This window comes from Scyliorhinus canicula, chromosome 12 (genome assembly GCF_902713615.1).
Source record: "Scyliorhinus canicula chromosome 12, sScyCan1.1, whole genome shotgun sequence".
Classification (NCBI taxonomy): Eukaryota; Metazoa; Chordata; class Chondrichthyes; order Carcharhiniformes; family Scyliorhinidae; genus Scyliorhinus; species Scyliorhinus canicula.
Window position 1 is genome coordinate 33,652,955 of NC_052157.1, and position 21,552 is coordinate 33,674,506.

At 50.0% G+C, this 21,552-nt stretch overlaps 1 protein-coding gene across 2 annotated transcripts in view; it reads left to right on the forward strand.

Annotated features, from left to right (window-relative positions):
• The window catches only part of LOC119974167 (cation channel sperm-associated protein 2-like), a 98,805-nt gene that overhangs the window by 73,779 nt on the left and 3,474 nt on the right, over positions 1 to 21,552 (forward strand). For both annotated transcript variants that reach the window (XM_038812875.1, XM_038812874.1), the window contains 3 exons: positions 7,266 to 7,365; positions 10,967 to 11,011; positions 15,973 to 16,079. In XM_038812875.1, coding sequence (XP_038668803.1) covers positions 7,266 to 7,365; positions 10,967 to 11,011; positions 15,973 to 16,079 — 252 coding nt within the window. The remainder of the gene's footprint in view (positions 1 to 7,265; positions 7,366 to 10,966; positions 11,012 to 15,972; positions 16,080 to 21,552) is intronic.

The window sequence follows — 21,552 nt, forward strand, 5'->3', positions numbered from 1 at the left end:
TAACATCTCGTCGACCGCGTGCATCGCAGCCTTGGCGATGTCGGCCTTGATACGGTTGAACGCCTGGTGAGCCTCGGCCGTCAAAGGAAAAACAGTGGATTGAATGTGTGGGCGGGCTTTGTCCGCATAGTTTGGGACCCACTGGGTGTAATACGAAAAGAACCCTCGGCATCGTTTGAGGGCCTTGGGGCAGTGGGGGAGGGGGAGTTCCATGAGGGGGCGCATGCGATCGGGGTCGGGCCCGAGAACTCCGTTCTGAATCACATAGCCGAGGATGGCTAAGCGGTTCGTGGTGAACATGCACTTCTTGTTATACGTGAGGTTGAGGAGAGTGGCGGTGTGGAGAAATCTGGCAAGGTGGCGTCATGATCCTGCTGATCCTGGCCGCAGATAGTGACATTGTCCACGTAAGGGAAAGTGGCCCGCAGTCCGTACCAGTTAACCATTCGGTCCATCTCCCATTGGAAGACCGAGACCCCATTGGTGACGCCGAAGGGAACACTAAGAAAGTGGTAAAGGCAGCCGTCCGCTTCAAACGCAGGATGGGGAGCTGGTGGTAGGCAGATTTCAGGTCTACCGTGGAGAAGACCCGGTACTGTGCAATTTGATTGACCATATCAGATATGCGTGGCAGGGGATACGCGTCGAGCTGTGTGTACCGATTCATGGTCTGACTGTAGTCAACGACCATCCTGTTTTTCTCCCCAGTTTTGACCACGACCATTTGGGCTCTCCAGGGGCTGTTGCTGGCTTCGATGATGTCTTCCCGAAGCAGCTGCTGGACTTCAGACCTGATGAAGGTCCTGTCCTGGGCACTGTACCATCTGCTCCTGGTGGCGACGGGTTTGCAATCCGGGGATAGGTTTACAAAAAGGGAAGGTGGGTCGACCTTGAGGGTCGTGAGGCCACACACAGTAAGGGGTGGTAGGGGCCCGCCGACTTTCAGGGTTAGGCTCTGGAGGTTGCACTGGAAGTCCAGGCCTAGTAGCAAGGCACCGTAGAGGTTGGGGAGGATGTAGAGGCGGAAGCCACTGAACTCCACGCCCTTGACAGTGAGAGTGGCGATGCAGTACCCCCGGATCGCCACGGAGTGGGATCCGGAGGCCAGGGAGATTCTCTGGTAAGCGGGGTGTACCGCGAGGGAGCAGCGCCTTACTGTATCTGGGTGAATGAAGCTCTCACTGCTCCCTGAGTCCAGCAGGCAGGAGATCTCATGTCCGTAGATCTTCAATTTAGTTGAAGCAGTCGTGAGGTTGTGTGGTCGAGACTGGTCAATCGTGACCGAGGCGAGACGCGGCTGGTCGTCAGCGGTTGCAGGCGATTAGTGGCCAGATGCGGTGCCCGAGGGGCAGGGGTCCTGAGTCGGGTAAGATGGTGGTGCCCACGAGCCGCACATGTCGTGGGGAGGCAAGATGACGGCGCCCTGGAGCTGCACGTGTCGTGAGGAAGGTAAGATGGCGGCGCCCATTGGTACTGGAAGGAACAAGATGGCGGCGCCCACAGGCCGCACATGTTGCGAGTTGAGCAAGATGGCGGCACCCACTGGCCACACGAGCAGGCCTGGCATACTGCAGCAAAATGTCCCTTCTTGCCATATGCCTTGCAGAGGGCGCTCCACGCCGGGCAGAGCTGTCGGGGGTGTTTTGACTGCGCACAGAAGTAGCATTTGGGTCCTCCGGGGCTGGCTGGCTGCCACGCGGCACAGGCGTGGGGTTGGCTGAGGGCGGTCGCTGATGGGGTCCACGATGGGGAGGCCTTCTTTGGAGTCCACAATGCACAGGAGGGGTGGGCCCCGCGGTCGAGGGCATAGGCCTGAATGTTGCGAGATACGACCGTAAGTGAGAGCGCTAGTTTTTTGGTCGCTGTGAGGTCGGGTGTGCCCCCTCTAAGAGGCGCTGGCGGATGTTGTCAGACCCTATGCCCGTAACAAATGCGTCTCTCATTAGCAAATTTGAGTGTTCCGTGGCCGAAACAGCCTGACAGTCACTGGGGCGACAAGGGTGCGCTGGGAATCTTCCACCGACTCACCGGGAAGTTGGCGCCGTGTGGAGAGGAGGTGGCTAGCGTAGATTTTATTCGTCCGCTGAGCGTAGTTTCCCTTCAGTAGCGCCATGGCCTCTGCGTAGTTCGGCGCGTCCTGGACGAGTGGAAAGACGTTGGAGCTCAGCCGTGTGTAAAGGATCTGGAGCTTCTGTGCTTCTGGAATTGTGTCTGGCATAGACCCGATGTACACTTCACAACAGGCTAGCCAATGTTCAAAGTCCTTTTTGGCGTTGTCTGCTTGAGGATGCAGCTGCAGGCAACCCGGCTTGATGTGGAGGTCCATCTCTGAAAACTTTGTGTAATAAATTGATGCACTATCAATTACGCAAAGACGAAAGTAGGATGTAATCGAGGCTTTATTACAATGAGATGTGTGGCCTCCTACAGCAGCTGACAAAATGGCTGCTGTACGGGGAGCACACATATTTATACTCCGCCTACTGTGGTGGGCCAGCAGGTAGGGATCTACCCTGTACCTGTAGTACAGGGGCCTTACCGTAAAGCACCTATATCAACATCCCATATCTACAATATGTACATCGGTGGTGACTACCACACTGCCGTAACCCGTGTCAGCGATAGGCTCTGCAGCCCCTGTCCTGTCTCCCCAGTATTGTCTATTGTGGGTGTCCTCATTGGATGGGCCAGCAGGGTGGCACCTGGTTGTGCGATGGAGCGGGTCATGGTGTGCCACCAATCGTCCCCATGTTCAGAGTCTTGTGTGTGGGCAGGTCGTTCAGATGGGGGTACGGTAGGGAAGGCTGGGAGCATTGCTGCAGTGTGATGAGACACACTGGTTTTGATAACATGTCCGGGGGAAGGATAGATGAAAGCAGGAAGGCAGTGGACAGGCAGGGCATGGAGACAGCTGGTGGTCCAGCGGAGTGGGCTATCTGATAGCGTCACTGGTGAGGCCTCTGCCCTGAGAGGGGCAGTGTGCCAGGGAGGGTGCCAAAGGCCACGGTACGTGTGTCCTTTGTTTGGGGTGAGCTCTGCTATTCCCCTGCTTCCCCTGCAGTGGGGCTGCGCTTCAGATGAGTGAGCTGAGGAGTGGCAGCACCTGGTGTGCCACTGATTGAGCTTGGCCGCGGCTATCTCATTAATGGCTCAGCTGGGGTCTGAGGGTTTCCAGAGGGGCGGCCTGTGTGGGCTCCCAAATGACCAGCGGCTCTGTGAACATTGACAGGACAGAGTGAGCAGTCAGCAGAGTGAACAGCCAAGCGTCTGCACTTTGTATTAAATGGGTGCATTTAAAACAAATACTGTAGCAACGGCAGCCTGAGCCAGACCACCCCATTCTCGAGGACAACACCTCGAATCCATGGACTTGTCAACAAGTTGCTGCCCACTACACCCCCCCCTGGCCCAGGCAGCCATTCCCCAGCAGGCGACAATTTGGAACATTTTTTCAAACTTTGCTGAGCTTCTCTCTCCCCCTCAGCAGCCATGGTGCCCAGTTCCCGCTTGGAAATGCCGGTAGTAACCTGCACCCGAGTAACCTCCGCCTGAGAGGGGCAAAGCATCGCGGCGCTCTGGATCATAGTGGGTCGATCCCTCTAATCACATTTAAATGAATGCAAATGCCGGTTTTGCATGCCGCTGTCGGCGCAAGTAGTGAACCTCGTTATCACCACCTGCAAGGGACTGGAGCATGGTGTCCGATTTGGCATCGGGTGCGAACCTGGAGCTGGATTCTCCGATTCTGGGGCTATGTCCCCACGCCGGAATAGATGGCGTAGAATGGCCACTGATTCCCTGTTTTGCTGGGGGTTAGCATGCCAGCAGCGTAGAGCACCCAGCTCCAGCTACTGATACAGCCCGGAGAATTGCCGGGTCCGTTGCTGCGCATGCGCATGGCGGCAGCCCGCAGTGGCCGCACCGTGCTTCATGGCAAACGCAGCCCGCATAACTGGCCCACGAAATAGTCCCCTGCGGACCGCCCCATCACTGTGCCCCCAGCCCCGAATAATGCCTCCCTACCCGCGGATCGGCCCTCCCCCGCCACACTGAGTCCACGAGGGGTGAGACCACACGCGATCCATGCCATCAGGAACTCGGCCGGTCAGATATGGAGCATCGTGGAGCAGGTGGGATACGGCGTGTGGCGTACTCTAAGAGTACGGTTGTGAGTACTCTGAGAGTGCGCCGCTTTTCAGGGGCAGAGCATTCAGCGTCATCGGGATTCTCCGCCCCTTCGTGTGGCACGGTCAACAGTGTTGCTTCACGGCGCCAGTGTCCTGGGTTCGATTCCCACTTGGGTATCTGTCTGTGTGGAATCTGCATGTTCTCCCCATATCTGCGTGGGTTTCTCCCGGCTGCTCCGGTTTCCTCCCACAAGTCCTGAAAGATGTGCTTGTTTGGTGAATTGGGATATTTTGGGGCAGCACAGTAGCACAACTGGATAGCACTGTGGCATCACAGCGCCAAGGTCCCAGGTTCAATTCCCCGCTGGGTACTGCCTGTGTGGAGTCTGCACATTCTCCCCATGTCTGCGTGGGTTTCCTCCGGGTGCTCCGATTTCCTCCCACAGTCCAAAGACGTGCAGGTTAGGTGGATTGGCCATGATAAATTGCCCTTAGTGACCAAAAAGATTAGGAGTGATTATTGGGTTACAGGGATAGGGTGGAAGTGAGGGTTTAAGTGGGTCAGTTCAGACTCGATGGGCCGAATGGTCTCCCTCTGCACTGTATGTTCTGTGAACGCGATTTCGGCGTTGGGGATCGGAGTATCCAGCCCATGAGCAAATAATTCAGTGATGAGGGTGTGCAGCACTGTCAGAGATACTGGGCTGAATTCTCCATTTCTATGACAGGTGGGATTCTCCGACGCTGAAATCGCGTTTGGCGATCGGCCAGAGAATCCCGTTTGCGCCGCTTTTGCGATGCTCCGCCCCATCAAAAGAGTATGCCGCATGCAGTCGGAATGGCCTCAGGATGTCATCTGATTCCCACCCCCGATCCTCCGCCCCTGATGGGTCGAGTTCCCAACGGCATGGAACACTTATGCTATTTTATTTGTATCTCCCGCACGGCGGCTGCGGACTGTGTCCAGCACCGCCACAGTCGGGGGCAGAGTCGTGCCGCTGGCTGGTGTTGCGGGGGGGGGCTTTGGCGAGGGCTGGAGGGACTGGTGGAGGGTGGCGAGGGGGGTTACTGGAGGTCATTATTTGTCAGGCCAGGTCCGTGCGCAGCCGGCGCCATGTGGCACGGCTCAGCGTTCGCAGGCTGCCACCGTGCACATGCGCGGCCACGGACCCGCCCATTCTCCAGCCATTTATGCCGTGTGAGCCGGGAGCGGCTGTAAGTCCCCCAACGGTCCCGGAATCGGTGCAGCTATTGCCCCGTTTCTTCTGGCATAAAACGCCACTGTTCCCATACCGGCACCAGCACTTAGTCTGGAAATCGGAGAATCCAACCCCAGGGGCGGGTTCCTCCGTCCCGCTGCACCAGAATTCTGGTGCGGCACACCGTCTGGATTCTCCGTTTCGCCGGCTGGGTCAATGGGGTTTCCCATTGTGGGGCAGCCCCATGCCGTCAGGAAACCCCCGGGCTGCCGTCAAAATGGACAACCCCAACGGCAGAGAATTCAGCCCGCAGTGTTGACGCTGGTGCAGAATTGGTGGAGTTCCACAACAGCAAATCCGGTGCCGCACGTGGACCGATTCAGTTACTGTGAAGGGGCTCGCACAAGCGCCTCGTGGAACACAATCAATTTCAATGAGAAAAGGTGTGGGATTCGCCGGGTCCGAGATTGACACTCAGGGGGCTGACAAGCTGCAGCCACAAAGAAACACTTCGCTCCCCACACGTATCGACAACGTGGCAGCAAGGAGAGCAGCTCCACATTTCACCGATGCTGAGCTGGAGACCCTCCTGGATGCAGTGCAGGAGAGGCGGGTGACCCTGTACCCAGGCCCAGGAAGGAGGTTGCCAGTTACTGCCGTTCTCCATGCCTGGGTGCAGGTGGCTGAGGTGGCCAGCACTGTGGGCAACACTGTCCGGACCGGCCAGCAGTGCCAGAAGAAACTGCACAACCTCCTCAGGGCGGCCAGGGTGAATAGGCAGCACTGTGCCCCTGGCACCAACCCCTGTCCCACACACCTATAACCCCACCACCCCCCACCCTGCATCACATGCCAGTACCCATACCGGCCACCATAAAAGGGTGCCCTGGCCCCTGAGGCCACCAACGACCCACCCCCTGGGCTGCATTCGGTGAACTTTCGAACTGTGGTTTTCTGATTGCCCCCTCCCCCCAGGAGAGGGCTGCCCATAACCGGCAGGAGTGAGATAAGACTGGAGGGGGACCACTAGACTTTCAGCCCCTCACCATAGCGGAGCTGAGGGCCCTGGATGTGGTCGGCAGCCCGGAGGAAAAGGAGGTCGCTGGGGTGGAGTTCGGCCGCGGGTGAGGAAGTGAGACCCCACTGAGTTGCGGTTCCCTGTGGCAACCCCCCACTCACTCCCACACCACCCTCACTCCCACCCTCACCCACACACCACCCTCACCCCCACCCTCACCCTACAAATCCCCACCCTCACCAGCCCCTACCCCCACCACCCCCATTCCCCCTGACCTCAGTGTTATGCATTGAAACTTGCTGTGCGCAATTTGGCTGGAGTAACAACAGTGGCTATTCCTCAGAAGTACTTCATCGGCTGTGAAGATCTTTGTGGTGGCCTGAGGTCATAAATGCAACATCTCTCTTTCACAGCACGTGGAGTGAAATGGTACCTTCGCTAAAGGAGGAGATTGGAGGGAGTCCAAGAAAATAAAAAACCTTAAGTCTTTTTGAGAAGGCCACCTATATCATAATGGAAATGGAGGGTAGCAAAGCATGGGGCCTACCAAGGACTCCACACCATTGTAATCCTGCCATGTCTCATTAACCAATATGCTATCACACACACAGGCAAATTATACTTCTCTTCAGAAATATCACATCAAATACATTGTTGTGAGAGGACTGATTGATGAAGATGTTGATTTGTTGCAGTAGTTGACAAAAAATGGGCCCAATTCAATGCACCAGCGACCGGGAGATTGCAATTTGAAAGTGTGTATTGTGCACAATATCCTCTTATGTGTTCAGTGTAATTTTAAATCAAATGGACAATGTATACATGTTACTGGACTACAACATTAGGCATTTCTTGTCCATCATTTAAAAATTCCTTTGCAAACATTTTCTATAGTTTCAAAATTTTTATTTTTACCCACAGTGAGTAATTTTCAGACCATAAGGAAAGATCTATCAGTACAAATTAAGCAACTTGAAGCCCAACGAAAAGCAGACCATTTTAAACTTCAGATGATGCAGAGGTACAAGACAATATTACGTTCTCTTCTGTATGGCCTTGGACATATTTAAAACACAGGTCACATAATAATGAACTGCATTATATATTTGCCGAAGCGATTTCTTTTTATTCAAAGTATGTCATTTTTGGAAACCGGTCATTTTCTTACCCAGTGTTAATATAAGATAGTTTAAAGGCAGCACGGTGGCTCAGTGGGTTAGCCCTGTTGCCTCACGGCGCTGAGGTCCCAGGTTCGATCCGGCTCTGGGTCATTGTCCGTGTGGAGTTTGCACATTCTCCCCGTGTTTGCGTGGGTTTTGCCGCCACAACCCAAAGATGTGCAGGGTAGGTGAATTGGCCACTCTAAATTGCCCCTTAATTGGAAAAAATGAATTGAGTACACTAAATTTAAAAAAAAAATGTTTTTAATATAAGATAGTTTGAGGTCCGGCACCGCAGGAATCCTGTTTCGTACTCTACATGTTATTTTATTCATTCACAGTTTGTTGGCACTGCAGGCAAGGTCAACATTTCTTCCAATCCCTAATTGCCCATGGTTGTGTTGGAGGTTAATCATCTCAGTCCCGAGACATTGCTGCAGGAGTTCATCAGGGTAGTGCTCTAGGCAAACCATAGTCAATGATCTACTTTCCAACATAAGTTCAGAACTATAGATGTTTGTTGATGATTGCGCAATGTTCAGTATCATTCGCAACTCCTGAAGCAGTCTTTTACAGCATGCAGCAAGACCAGGCCAACATTTACGCTTGGGTTGTTGAGTGGCAAGCAACATTCTCGCCGCACAAGTGCCAGATAATGGCCATCTTCAATAAAAGAGAATCTGTCTCTACTTGACATTCAATGGCACTACCATTGCTGAATCCCCGGCATCAACATCCTGGTTACCATTGACCAGAAACTAAGCTGGACCAGGAATATAAATATTGTAGCTCCGAGAGCAGATCAAAGGCTTGGATTTCTGAGGTGAGGAGTTCACCTCCTCACTTCCCAAAGCTTGCCCACTATCTACAAAGCGCAAGTCATGAGTGTGATACATTATTCACCACTTGCCTGGATGAATGCTTCTCCAACAGCACTCGACACCAGGCATTGACAAAGCAGTCCACATAATCAGTACCCCATTCACCATCTTAAACATTAATTTCTTCCACCACCAATGCATTGCAACAGAAGTGTGACTATCTAGATGATGCACCTGAGCAATTTAACAAGCCTCCAGTGCTTTCCAAACCCACAACCTCTACCACCGTATCAGAATTGTATCGAATGCTGGAGCAGGCTCAATAGGCCACATGGCCCACTGCTGCTCCCACTTGCGTAGTGCAGCAGACACCATCTGGGCAGCACAGCATCACCACCTGCAAGTTCCTCACCAAGTCACATACCATTCTATACCTCCATTCCTTCACTGTCATTGGATCAAAAATCTGAGATCCCCTCTGAGATCCACGTAGACTGCAGCGGTTCAAAAAGGTGGTTCACCTTCTCAAGGGCAATTAGGGATGGGCAATAAATGCTGGCCTAGCCATCGATACCCACACCCCATGAACAAATTAAAAATGGTATCATTGTGGCTGTACCAAGTAACAAATTTCAGTGAGGACGTGCTTACTGAAATACGGACGACTGCACATTTTTCCTTGTTGGTGGGGTTCATGTAGGAGAATTGCTCCATGAACATCTTGGACAGATATGGGGCTAGATTCTCCGTTTCAGCAGCTGTGCCAGCTGAAACGGAGAATTCGCCGGTGTTTTCCAACGCCAAAATTGGTGCCGAACCCTCACCGATTCCGGGACTGGTGAGGGGCTAGCAGCGCCGCCGGGTGAAACAGATGGCTCCCGTGCCAAAAACGGCTGGAGAATGGCCGTGTCCCTGGCCGCGCATGCGCACGGCGACAACCTGCAGCGGTCACGCTGTACAACATGGTGCCTGACAGACGCAGACATGAGCCGCCAAATACTAGCAGGCCACCCCCTGGCCACCCCCCACCAGTCCCCCAGCCCTCACGGAAGCCCCCCCAGCCAGCAGCATGGATCCTGGCTGAGTGAGGCGACACTGGACACAATCTGCAGCCGCCACGTCGGGTTCCCGACTGCTCAGAACACACGTCAACCGCACGGTTGGGAACTCGGCCCATCGGGGGCGGAGCATCGCAGGGCCTTCCGATGACACGCCAATGCCGTTTCGACAGCATGCAGCACGCGATACGATGATGTCATTTCAGAGGGAGGGGCGGAGACTCGAAAACTAGCTTCAAACCGGCGCTGCCCCCGATTTGGCCCTCAGAAGGGATTCTCTGCCTGATCGCCGATTATATCGACGTTGGGCAATGGAGAATCCCGTCCATCGTCTCCATGAGAGACATTCTCCGCTCCCCCATCCTCCCTCTTCCGACAGATTTGCCTTTGTACTTTCAATAATTCTATATTCCAAAAGTCTAGTATTGCAACCACGTGCAGCAAACTTGAAAGCAAGCAAAACTTCTTTGGTACCTGTCATATCATTCCCTGTAGATTTTGCATATGAATAATGTCGTAATCTGCCTGCTGTACGTAGTTTCCACAATCGTTAGCTCCAGATACTCTAAAACCCTCACCAATATTGCATCGTGTGATCTGTGACCATTTTGGTTCCCAAATGGGACCCATTGCAGCTAAACAACATGTGCTGTCAGGCTGAATGTTGCTCCCAGTGACTAGTTTCAGTGTCATTAGGAGTTGGTAGAAAAATAGAAAGTTCTTGAATTCATATACAGTAGTGCCTTTGACAACCTCAGGAAGTTCCAAAGCACTTTAATGCCGATTAAATATTTTTCAGGTGTAGCTGCTTTTATAATGTAAAAAATATGGCAGCCAATATGATCACAGCAATGATCCGCAAGCAGTAATGTGATAATGACCCGATCACCTACGTTAGTTACGATTTTTAAAACATATTTTGATTGAATTTTTTTTCCATGAGAATAAAATATCACAATAATAAAATATAAAACAGGTGCTTCAAGTTTCAATATAAAAAAGAGCACCATCAGCAAATAAGGACACATCCAATCCTAACCCCCAACAACAAAAAAACTAAAAAAAACCTTAACAGCTGACAGTAACTATCTCTTTAAAAAAGGAAATGAATGGCGACCATGCTAGTTAGAACCTCTCTACCGACTCCAAACGGTGTACTTGATCTCCAAATCTAGAAACTCCATGAGGGCCCCCAAACCAGGCCGAGGCACTTGGCGGAGTGGAAGACCTCTACCCAAGCAGAACTCACCTCCGGGCTATTAATGAGGCAAAGGTGTGGACATCCACCTTCACTCCCGTCGGCAGCACCGGCAAGTGTGAGATCCCAAAAATGGCCACCGACGGACAAGGCTCCAGTTCAACATTAATAATTTCTTCTTTAGCTATGTTGGTCGTAGAGGTAAATATTGGACAGGACACTCGGTTGGAATCCTGCTTTGTGTTCCTGAGCTTCTTGAAGGGACATTGCCAGAGAGCCAGGAGAAAGTAGCAGCACCTCATTTTTGGACACATGACTAATGAGGTGACAGAAAATAAATGAGCAGGTTAAAAGAAAATTACATACTTCTGCTACTCATTTTCAGGAGGTTGAGCCAGCAACTGAGCTTGAAAGATCTTCTGGGCAAAATGTAAGTGTCTTGCAGTTCTTACTTTATATATGAATGTGAAATGCCGTGTTAGTGGTTACAGAGTTAGTATCATGATGTGAAAGCTGCTGTCTTAACTGATTACTATTTCAGAAGGTTCGGGGATATACTGACTGACTGTTTTCTTAATAGATTTAACTGCAAACTTTTTCTTGAGTGTTTGCAACCTAATAGCCCACCTGACCACCTCACCCATCTAACTACCTCATCTACCACCTTACTCACTACCACCTCACCTATCCATCATCCTTCCCACCCACCCACCACACTATTCACTGAGCACTTTACCCACCTACCACCCTACTCATCATCTCACCCACCTCAGCTCCCTGCCACCCTTCTCACCTATCACCAACCTACCTGTCCCCCTACTCATCTACCATCCTAGCCACCCACCACCTTACTCAATGACCAACTCACCCACCTACCACCCTATCCACTTACAACCCTACCCATCTACAATCCTACCGACCCTCCCATTCACCTGCCACCCTACCCACTTGCCACTTCACCATTCCACCCACTTACCTCACCTACCTACTTACCTTACCATTCTACCCATTCACTCATTCATTCACTCACCTGTTACTAACATTCACACTGGACATGTAAACTTACCACATGCCAGCTAGAGCTGTAAAAAGGGAGCAAGTCCTGTCTCCCCCTCACCCTCCCCCCCTTCTCCAGGGAGAGGGCTATACTAGACTTGGTATTGGGGAATGAGCCAGGCCAGGTGATTGATGTTTCAGTGGGGGAGCAATTTGGGCTAAGCGACCGTAATTCCATAAGGTTTTGAGTAGTCATGGATAAGGACAAGTGTTGGCCGTGGGTGAAAGTGCTTAATTGGGCGAGGGCCATTTACATCCAAATTAGACAGGAACGGGGGAATGTGGATTGTTAGCAGCTATTTGAAGGCAAATCCATGTCTGACATGAGGGAGGTTTTTAGAGGCCAGTTAATTGAAGTCCAGGACAGGCATGTCCCCGCAAAAATGAAGGATAGAAATGGCAGGATTCGGGAACCATGGATGACAAGGGAAATTGTAAGCTTAGCCAAAAGGAAGCATATGATAGGTCCAGACATCTAAAAACTGATGACGCCTTGAGGAGTACAGTGACAATAGGAAGGAACTTAAACGTGGAATGAGGAGGGATAAAAGAGGCCATGAAATGTCTTTAGCAAACATGGTCAAGGAGAATCCCAAGGCTTTTTATGCATCTATTAGGAGCAAGAGGGTAGCAAGAGAATGAGTAGGCCCACTTAAGGACAATGGAGGGAAGTTATGTGTGGACCACAGGAAGTGGGTGAAATCCTTAATGAATACTTTGTATTAGTATTCACCAGGGAGAAGGACATAATGGATGTTGTGATGAGGGATATATGTGTGAACTCTCTTAAGAATGTCAATATATCAAAGGAGGAAATGTTGAGTATCCTAAATTGCTTTAAGGTAGACAAATTCCCGGGGCCAGATGGGATCTATCCCAGGTTACTGCGGAGGCAAGGGAGACTAGCTAATGTTATTCCCTTGTTTAAGAAAGGAAGCAGGGACAATCCAGAAAATTATAGGCCGGTGAGCCTGATATCAGTGGTGGGGAAGCTTTTGGAAAAGATACTGAGGACAGGATGTATACACAATTGGAGGAAAATGAACGAGTTAATGACAGACAGCATAGATTTGTATGGGGAAGGTCATGTCTCACCACCTTGATTGAGTTTTTTGAAGAGGTGACAAAGAAAATTGATGAGGGAAGGGCTGTGAATGTAGTTTATATGTACTTTAGTGAGGTGTTTGTCAAAGTCCCACATGGCAGACTGGTACAAAAACTAAAATCACATGGGATTCGGGGTGGGCTGGCTGAATGGTTATGGTTATAGAACTGGCTTGGTTATAGAAGACAGAAAGTAGCAGTGGAAGGGTGTTTTTCTGAATGGAGATCCGTAGCTAGTGGTGTTCTGCAGGGATCAGTGAAATGCAAGGTGATGCATTTTGGAGGATCCAATCTAGGTATGAAATATACTATAAATGGGAAAACCTTCAGGAACATTAACATACAGAGGGATCTGGGCATGCAGGTCCACAGTTCCCTAAAAATGGCAACACAGGTGACCAAGATGATTAAGAAACTTACATTCGTCAGCCGGGGCATTGAGTACAAGAGTTGGAAGATCATGTTGCGGCTGTATAAAACCTTGGTTAGGCCGCATTTGGAGTATTGCGTGCAGTTCTCGTCATCACATTATCAGAAGGCTGTGAAAGCTTTGGAGAGAGTGCTAAGAAGGTTCACCAGGATGTTGCCTGGTCTCGAGGCTGTTGGCTATGAGGAGAGGTTGAATAAACTAGGATTGTTTCCACTGGAAAGACAGAGGCTGAGGGGAGACCTGAAAGAGATCTACAAAAGTATGAGAGGCAGAGACAGGCTGGATAGTCAGAGGCTTTTTCCAAGGGTGGAAGGGGGGCAGCACGGTAGCATGGTGGTTAGCGTCAATGCTTCACAGCTCCAGGGTCCCAGGTTCGATTCCCGGCTGGGTCACTGTCTGTGCGGAGTCTGCATGTCCTCCCCGTGTGTGCGTGGGTTTCCTCCGGGTGCTCCGGTTTCCCCCCCACAGTCCAAAGATGTGCGGGTTAGGTGGATTGGCCATGCTAAATTGCCCCGTTGTGTCCTAAAAAGTAAGGTTAAGGGGGGGGGTTGTTGGGTTACGGGTATAGGGTGGATACGTGGGTTTGAGTAGGGTGATCATTGCTCGGCACAACATCGAGGGCCGAAGGGCCTGTTCTGTGCTGTACTGTTCTATGTTCTATGTTCTAAGTGTCAATTACAAAGGAGCACAGGTTCAAGATGAGAGGTGGAAAGTTTAAGGGAGGTGTGCAGGGTAAGTTTTCCACGCAGAGTGATGGATGCCTGGAACGCGCTCCCAGAGGATGTGGTGGAAGCAGGCACATTAGCAAAAGTTAAGAGGCATCTAGATTGATACATGAATAGGGAGGAAATAGAGGGATACTGACCGAGTAAGGGCAGAAGGTTTTATTTTTAGTTAGGGCATCATGATCGGCATAGGCGTGGAGGGCCAAAGGGACTGTTCCTGTGCTGTATCTTTCTTTGTTCTTTGTACCTGCATGCTTGCTGGTGTACAAGGACCCCCATGACCCTTTGTACATCAACATTTCCCAATTTCTCACTATTTAAATAATGCTCTGTCATTCTGCTTTTCCTACTGAAGTGGATAACTTCACATTTATCTACATTATACTTCATCTGCCATGTATTTGCCCACTCACACAACTTGCCTAAATCGCCTTGAAGCCCCCTAACATCCTCCTCACCACTCACATTCCCACCAGGTTTCGTGTTGCTAACATAATTAGTCACTATCGTTGGTTACATTTCTTAGCATGTTGAAATACTGTCAAAATGTTACTGCGTATTCTTTACATTTTCAACAGGTCTAATAATCAGATTATAGATGGAAATTGCTGATAGTGATCAGCAGGCCAGGCAGCATCTTGCCTGCTGCGTTTTCTAGTATTTTTAGTTTATATTTCAATTTTGCATAATCTGCTGTATTTAGCCATTTTTAAAGTCATTTTGGTGGCCTACATTTTCATTTTAAAAAGATAATGGGTGGCACTGTGTCACAGTGTACACTACTGCCTCACAGCGCCAGGGATCCGGGTTCAATTTGGCCTTGGGTGGTTGGCTGTGCAAAGTCTGCACTTTTCCCCCGTGTCTGCATGGGTTTCCTCCGGGTGCTCCAGTTTCCCACAGTCAAAAGATAGAACATAGAACAGTACAGCACAGAACAGGCCCTTCGGCCCCCAATGTTGTGCCGAGCCATGATCACCCTACTCAACCCACGTATCCACCCTATACCCGTAACCCAACAACCCCCCCCTTAACCTTACATTTATTAGGACACTACGGGCAATTTAGCATGGCCAATCCACCTAACCCGCACATCTTTGGACTGTGGGAGGAAACCGGAGCACCCGGAGGAAACCCACGCACACAGGGGGAGGACGTGCAGACTCCACACAGACAGTGACCCAGCCGGGAATCGAACCTGGGACCCTGGAGCTGTGAAGCATTTATGCTAACCACCATGCTGCCCAGATGTGCAGGTTAGGTGGATTGGCCATACTAAATGCTCTTTAGTGTCCAAAGATGTCCAAAGGAAAGGGTGGGGGAGTGGGCCGAGGGTACTCTTTCAGAGGGTTGGTGCAGATTTGAATGGCCTCCTTCTGCACTTTAAGGATTCTATGGTTCTAATGATTAAGTCCCTTTTGTTTAATGATCTATCTTTGATTCTGGGTGAGAAATTGTCTGCAGTTTGGAAAATAAGCAGCAGAAATTTACACTGTTAATAAAGTTAGCTATGGAAATGCTTCCCTGATGGCTTAAATGAGTTGTTCAGTGGAGAAAATTGAGCTAAACATATCAGGAGAGGCTTACATTCTGCCTTGATCTATCCTGAGTAAAGTAATCACAGCCAGGGTAGCTAGTCTGGGTTGGCTTTTGTGTTCCTGGCCAAGGAAGATGAAGATTCAGTTTATTTCTTCTATGCCATCTAATGATTCCTGCTGGAATGTATAGACATCTGGAAAATTAAATTCATGTTGATAATTTAATAATTAGCCTGAGTAGAAAACGGGAACTCTCACCTTTTGTTCCTGCAAGATTATTTTCATTGAAATCAGCTGGGAGAAATTTGGCATTTTGGTGCATATTGGACTGGGTTGTGCTTTGGTGCCCTTTGTGCAACCCACCGACACTCGTCACCCAATTCATGGAGAAAAATTCGGCACCTTGGTGAATTACTGGAATGTATTTGTGGATATGAGTTGGTCCCTTCAGGGTGAAAAAGGGGGACAACTCAAGTAGGGAAAAACTGACTTATAACAGAGCACACTGCATCATTCAATCTCTACTCCTTGCTGTATTCAGAGAGAAAGCATCAGACTCTGAGATAAATCATCCTAGTGAAATGGAGTTTAGAACAAGCAGCCAGGCGAGTCATTCAAGTGAATTATCTTATAAACCTTCAACTAAAGGTAAGAGATGAATGAACACAAATTTGAAATATCAATTTGCTTTATATCTTCCAAAACATCACAAATTTAAGAAGTACTATATTACTGACTCTTCCATTTGTACTAAACAGCCTTTATATTTATTTAACGATCCAGATTGTTGAATTCCTTTTGCAAAGCGTTTTGCCTTCACTACGAGACTGCAGGCCACAAAATCAGCAGTGTAAATTTACATTCATAAATGTGAATTTATTCAAGGTTAGATGGTCGAATCAGACGGCATCTGTGGAGAGAAACAAAGTCAATTTAAGGTCGATTACTTTTGTTGAAAGTGAAAAGAAAATTGGTGATGCGATTGGTTTTAAACAAGTTTAGTGACGTGGAAAGTGAGGGAGCGGAAGAACTAAATGGAAAGCTTTGTGATAAAATGGAATGCAGCACAGATTAAATGACAAAGGGATGATGGCGCAAGGCAAAAGGATTAGTAATGGGATAAGCAAAGACACAAATGATAGCTACAGAGAAGGTGTAAATAATGAGAGAATCGTTACCAATGCAGGTTGGATGAACAAAATTTGGTGGAACAGAATTGTTTGAGAAGCAGGGACTTAAAAAAATATACCTTTTGATATACAGTCCAAATAGCTCAACAAGTTAACTTTGCTTTATTCAGTGGGCCTGATAGCAGACAACATTATTACAGGACATGGAATCAATGAATCAACTTCTAAATTTGAAGAAGTACTAAAATCATTCGATGTTTAGTTTAATTGAGGAAGTAACACAATTCTCAAATGGTCTAAATGAAATAATTGTGTCCAGCAGCCAGGAGAACCTGTCAATTCATTTATTAATGATCTGCGTAGAATGGCTTGAAATGGAAACAGGCTGAATATGCAAACCCAGGGCAGGATTCTCTGCGAACCGGTGGGACGGGCAACTCCGGTATGAAGGAGTGGCGTGAACCACTCCGACGTCGGGCCGCCCCGTAGGTGTGGAATCCTCCGCACCTTCAGGGGCTAGGCAGGCGCCAGAGTGGTTTGCGCCCTGCCTGCCTGCACGGAAGGGGCTTGGCGCCATGCCAACCGGCGCCGAAGGGCCTGCGCCGGCTGGCGCGAGTTGGCACATGCGCAGGAGCGCCAGCGTGTGCTGGTGTCATCCCAGCGCATGCGCAGGGGGGATCATCTCCGCGTCGGTCTTCTGGGAGGACCACAGCAGCCGACACGGAGGAATAGAGTGCCCCCACGGCAGAGGCCGGCCCGCGGATCGGTGGGCCCTGATCGTGGACCGGGCCACCGTGGGGGCACCTCCCGGGGCCAGATCCTCCCGCGACCCCCTGAGGACTCCAGAGGCCGCCCTTGCAGCCAGGTCCCGCCGGTAAGGACCTACTCTAATTTACGCCAGCGGGACCAGCCGAAAGCGGGCCGGAAAATCGCCGGGGGGGGCCTCTGCCAGCGGCCGCCAACCGGCACGGCGCGATTCCCACCCCCGCCAAATCCCCGGTGATGGAGAATTTGGCAGCCGGCGAGGGCGGGATTAACGCCGCCCCCTGGCAATTCTCCGACCCGGCGGGGGCTCGGAGAATCCCGCCCCTAACATCTGAACTTATCAGGGATAGAATAGTTGCAGGAGTGGGAAATGATGCACACCCGGACTAGCTGCAAGCGAAGGTTAGATCGCACTCGAGAAATCTAGCCTGATTGTCAGGCGGCCTGAACTCCACCTGCTGCACAGGTCCATTTTAGTCTTAAATTGGTTAACTATGTATTTATTAACTGCTTGGTGTATGTACATATATATTTAGTGAAGTGTTCAAGCTGGTCTCCTTACTGTGCCGTAGAACTAATCTCTTTGACCAGAGACCAGCATTCCACCTGGTTGTTCACAGAAAGGCAGAACACTCTTCCTTAGAATCGCTACAGTGCAGAAGCTGGCCATTTAGCCCATTGGGTCTGCACCGACCCTCGAAAGAGAATTCTACCTAGGCCCACTCCCCCACCCTATCCATTTAACCCAGTAATCTCACCTAACCTGCACATCTTTGGCCACTAAGTGGCAATCTAGCATGGCCAATCCACCTAGACTGCAGATCTCTGGACTGCGGGAGGAAACCAGAACACCTGCAGGAAACCCACACAGACACAGGGAGAATGTGCAGACTCCGCACAGACAACCACCCAAGGTCAAAATCGAACCTGGGTCCATGGTGCTGTGAGGCAGCAGTGTTAGCCACTATCCCACTGTGCCACCGATCACGCCAGCTGCAGCCTTTTTGCCTTTCTGATATCTCTCTTGCTCTCTTTCTATCAAAACCTCCGAGACAGGTGGTCTGTCCACAATTAGCCCAGCTGCACTTGCCTTTGTTTCAGGTGTGAACATTTTGCATTTTGCTTTTGTCGAGTCTCCCCCTGCCCTCTCCCCCCACCCCATTCCCATGGTAATCAAACCCCACTGGATTGTTATTGGGCAAACAATCGCATGAACCTCGTCATTCCTCCATTTTACTTTGAATTAAAGAGACAGTCCCAAAATATTCATCTTTTAAAATCTTGCATTCATAATAAAACAAGGTTGCAAATTTTAAAATCAAAATGTTGCTTGTCCAGGAGCCAATGTAAGGCAGTGAGCACAGGGATAATTGAGAAACAGGACGTACTGAGAGTCAAGGCACAGGCAACAGAACTTTGGATGTTTTGTAGCCACCTAAGATGGACACTGGGCTACAAAATGGAGAACTGCTAAGGCTGCAGGGAGAAAACAGTCTTAGCCAGGACAAGCAGTTTGCAGAAGGCTAATTAGCATTCGGCACGTACAGAAACCAGTTTATGGCCAGGTGCAGAATCTCAGCTAAAGGTGTAAATGGCAACAACGATTTACATAGTAATGAGGTGATCCAGATCTAGGCCCACACAATAGAAACATTTAGGTTTGAATGGATACTTTGAGTGGACGCCCAGACGAAACGGCACCATAAGTATCCATCACAAAGCACCATAGAGACCACCCCACCCATCGAGAAGCGACCCTCAGATTGGGGGGTTTGGAAAATATCGATTGGGAGAAGACCCAATCGATATACAGCAGGTAGAGACCGCCCCGAAGAGGCACGGACTTTGGGGGGACCTATAAAAGTAGACCCCGCACATGGTCCGGTCTGTTGGCTCCGGCTCTGCTGTTGTTGCTCCGGCTTGCTGTTGGTTCCTGTTTTGCTCCAGCTCCGCTTTGCTGCTACATCGCATCCTGACTCCAGTTCCATCACCAGCCGTTGAGCCACCAGCCATCGAACTGTAAGTTTCACCACAACGATCGCAACGTGAGCCAGACCTGCTAGACCCTGACGACCTTTAACACTTTGAGAGTTGCAGACCAAGAACGGGACGAAGGCCTCGCTCCCTGACCTTGCCTGTTCCTATTTAGATAAGTATTTTAGTCGTTTAGTTTAGAAGTAACTTAGTCTCTTTAGCGTATGCATGTGTATTTATTATATTTGTTATAATAAATATCAATCGTTTGAACTTACTAATCGGTGTACAGATTTATTACTTTGAACCTGACCTTGATATACTTGTGAGGTGTCTAAATACGGCACCTGGCGACTCCGAGCAGAATTACATACACAGAGCTGTAGTAGTGTTAAGCACACGGCCTTTAAACGGAGGCGTGTTAATACACTCCAATAAAACGTGTAATACACTCAAGTAAAATGTGCAACAGTTTACAGAGGGTAGAATTTGGGAGATCAGCCAAGTGTGCATTGGAATAGCTGAGTCTAGAGGCAAGAAGGCGGAACTGCCATTTTCAGCGGTAGGCGAGCTGGGACAGAGGTGAAGTTGGGTGGTTTTACAGAGGTGGAAATGGATAGTTTTCGTGATTCATTGGCATGTGGTGGTCAGAAGTTCAGCTTGGGATTAAATGTGACACCAAGGCTGCGAACCAAGCAGCATAATCAGAGACCGTAGCTGGGGAGAGAGATGGAATCAGAAGTTCAGGAACAGTGTTTGGAGCAGGGACCAAAAACAATGACTTCGGTCTTCCCAATATGTAACTGGAAGAAATTTCTGCCCATCCAGTACTGGATGTCCCATTTGCAGTCTGATAGTTCAGTCATGATGTGGAGATGCCGGCGTTGGACTGGGGTGAGCACAGTAAGAAGTCTTACAACACCAGGTTAAAGTCCAACAGGTTTGTTTCAAACACGAGCTTTCGGAGCACGGCTCCTTCTTCAGGTGAATGGAACAAGCCTTTCCATTCACCTGAAGAAGGAGCCGTGCTCCGAAAGCTCGTGTTTGAAACAAACCTGTTGGACTTTAACCTGGTGTTGTAAGACTTCTTACTGTGATAGTTCAGTAACAGCAGAGACGTCGAGAGGTGCTGGTGAGGAAGAGCTGGGTGTCGTCATCATACATATGAAAACTAGCGCCATGTCTTTTGGATGATGTCGCTGAGTGCATTATGTAGATGAGAAATGATCAGGAACTTTACTCTTCCAGACTCAAAGTTGAGTGCATTAATTTCAGGTCATAACCCATTTCTTTGAACATGGCCGTTGCTATTTACACCTCCTCTAAACCCATTGTTTCCTTCTTTACTTTTACTGATGCCATCTCCTTTTTCTTTGCACTTTTGTCATTAAACCTCTCCTGCCTTCTAGCCCATCACAGACTTTTTCTTTTGTTTGTTCTTCCCCATCCCTCCCCTTGTCTCTGTACTTGCTTAATTTCTGAGACAGCGCTAATTTTTTCCCCACTGCTGCCAGAAGGTCATTGGTCTGAAATATTACCTTTGCTTCCCTCTTCAAAGATGCTGCCTGACCTACCAAGTGTTTCTAGCATTTTTGCATTTATTTCCAGCGCCTGTGATATTTTGCTTTTGTACAGATTGCTGGATGCTTCAGGATTTCAAGTCTAAATCTGTACCTTGATACAGAGTCCAACTATCACACAGAGAATATGTGTGCAATCATAAGGAATATATCCCGCTTTGACAGTTATTTTTCAATTAGTGATGGTGGAGAGATCCTGGGCAGGAATCTCCGACTCCCCGCCGGGTCGTATTCTCCGGTGTCGGTTTTGGGGCGGGGATCACATCACGCCGGTCGGGGGCCGTTGGCAGTGGCCCCCACTGATTCTCTGATGAGCCAAGCGGCTGCCCGTTTTTGGCAAGGCCCGGCGGCGTGGATTGGACATGGTCCCACACGGTGGGACCTGGCAGGTAATTTGGCTGGTGCGATCCTCGGGGGTTGGCGCGGGGGCCTGGCCAATCGTTGGCCTGGCCCGCGATTGGGGCCCACCGATCTGAGGCCGGGCATGTGCCGTGGGGACACTCCTTCCTTCCGTGCCGGTCCCTGTAGTGCTCTGCCATGGCCGGTGTGGCCAAAATACACCGGCCGGTCTGCGCATGCGCTGAACCACGCCGGCGGTTCTGCGCATGTGCTAACTTGCGCAGTCCCATCAGTACCGGCTGGCGAGGCACCAACCCCTCTGGCGCCAGCCTA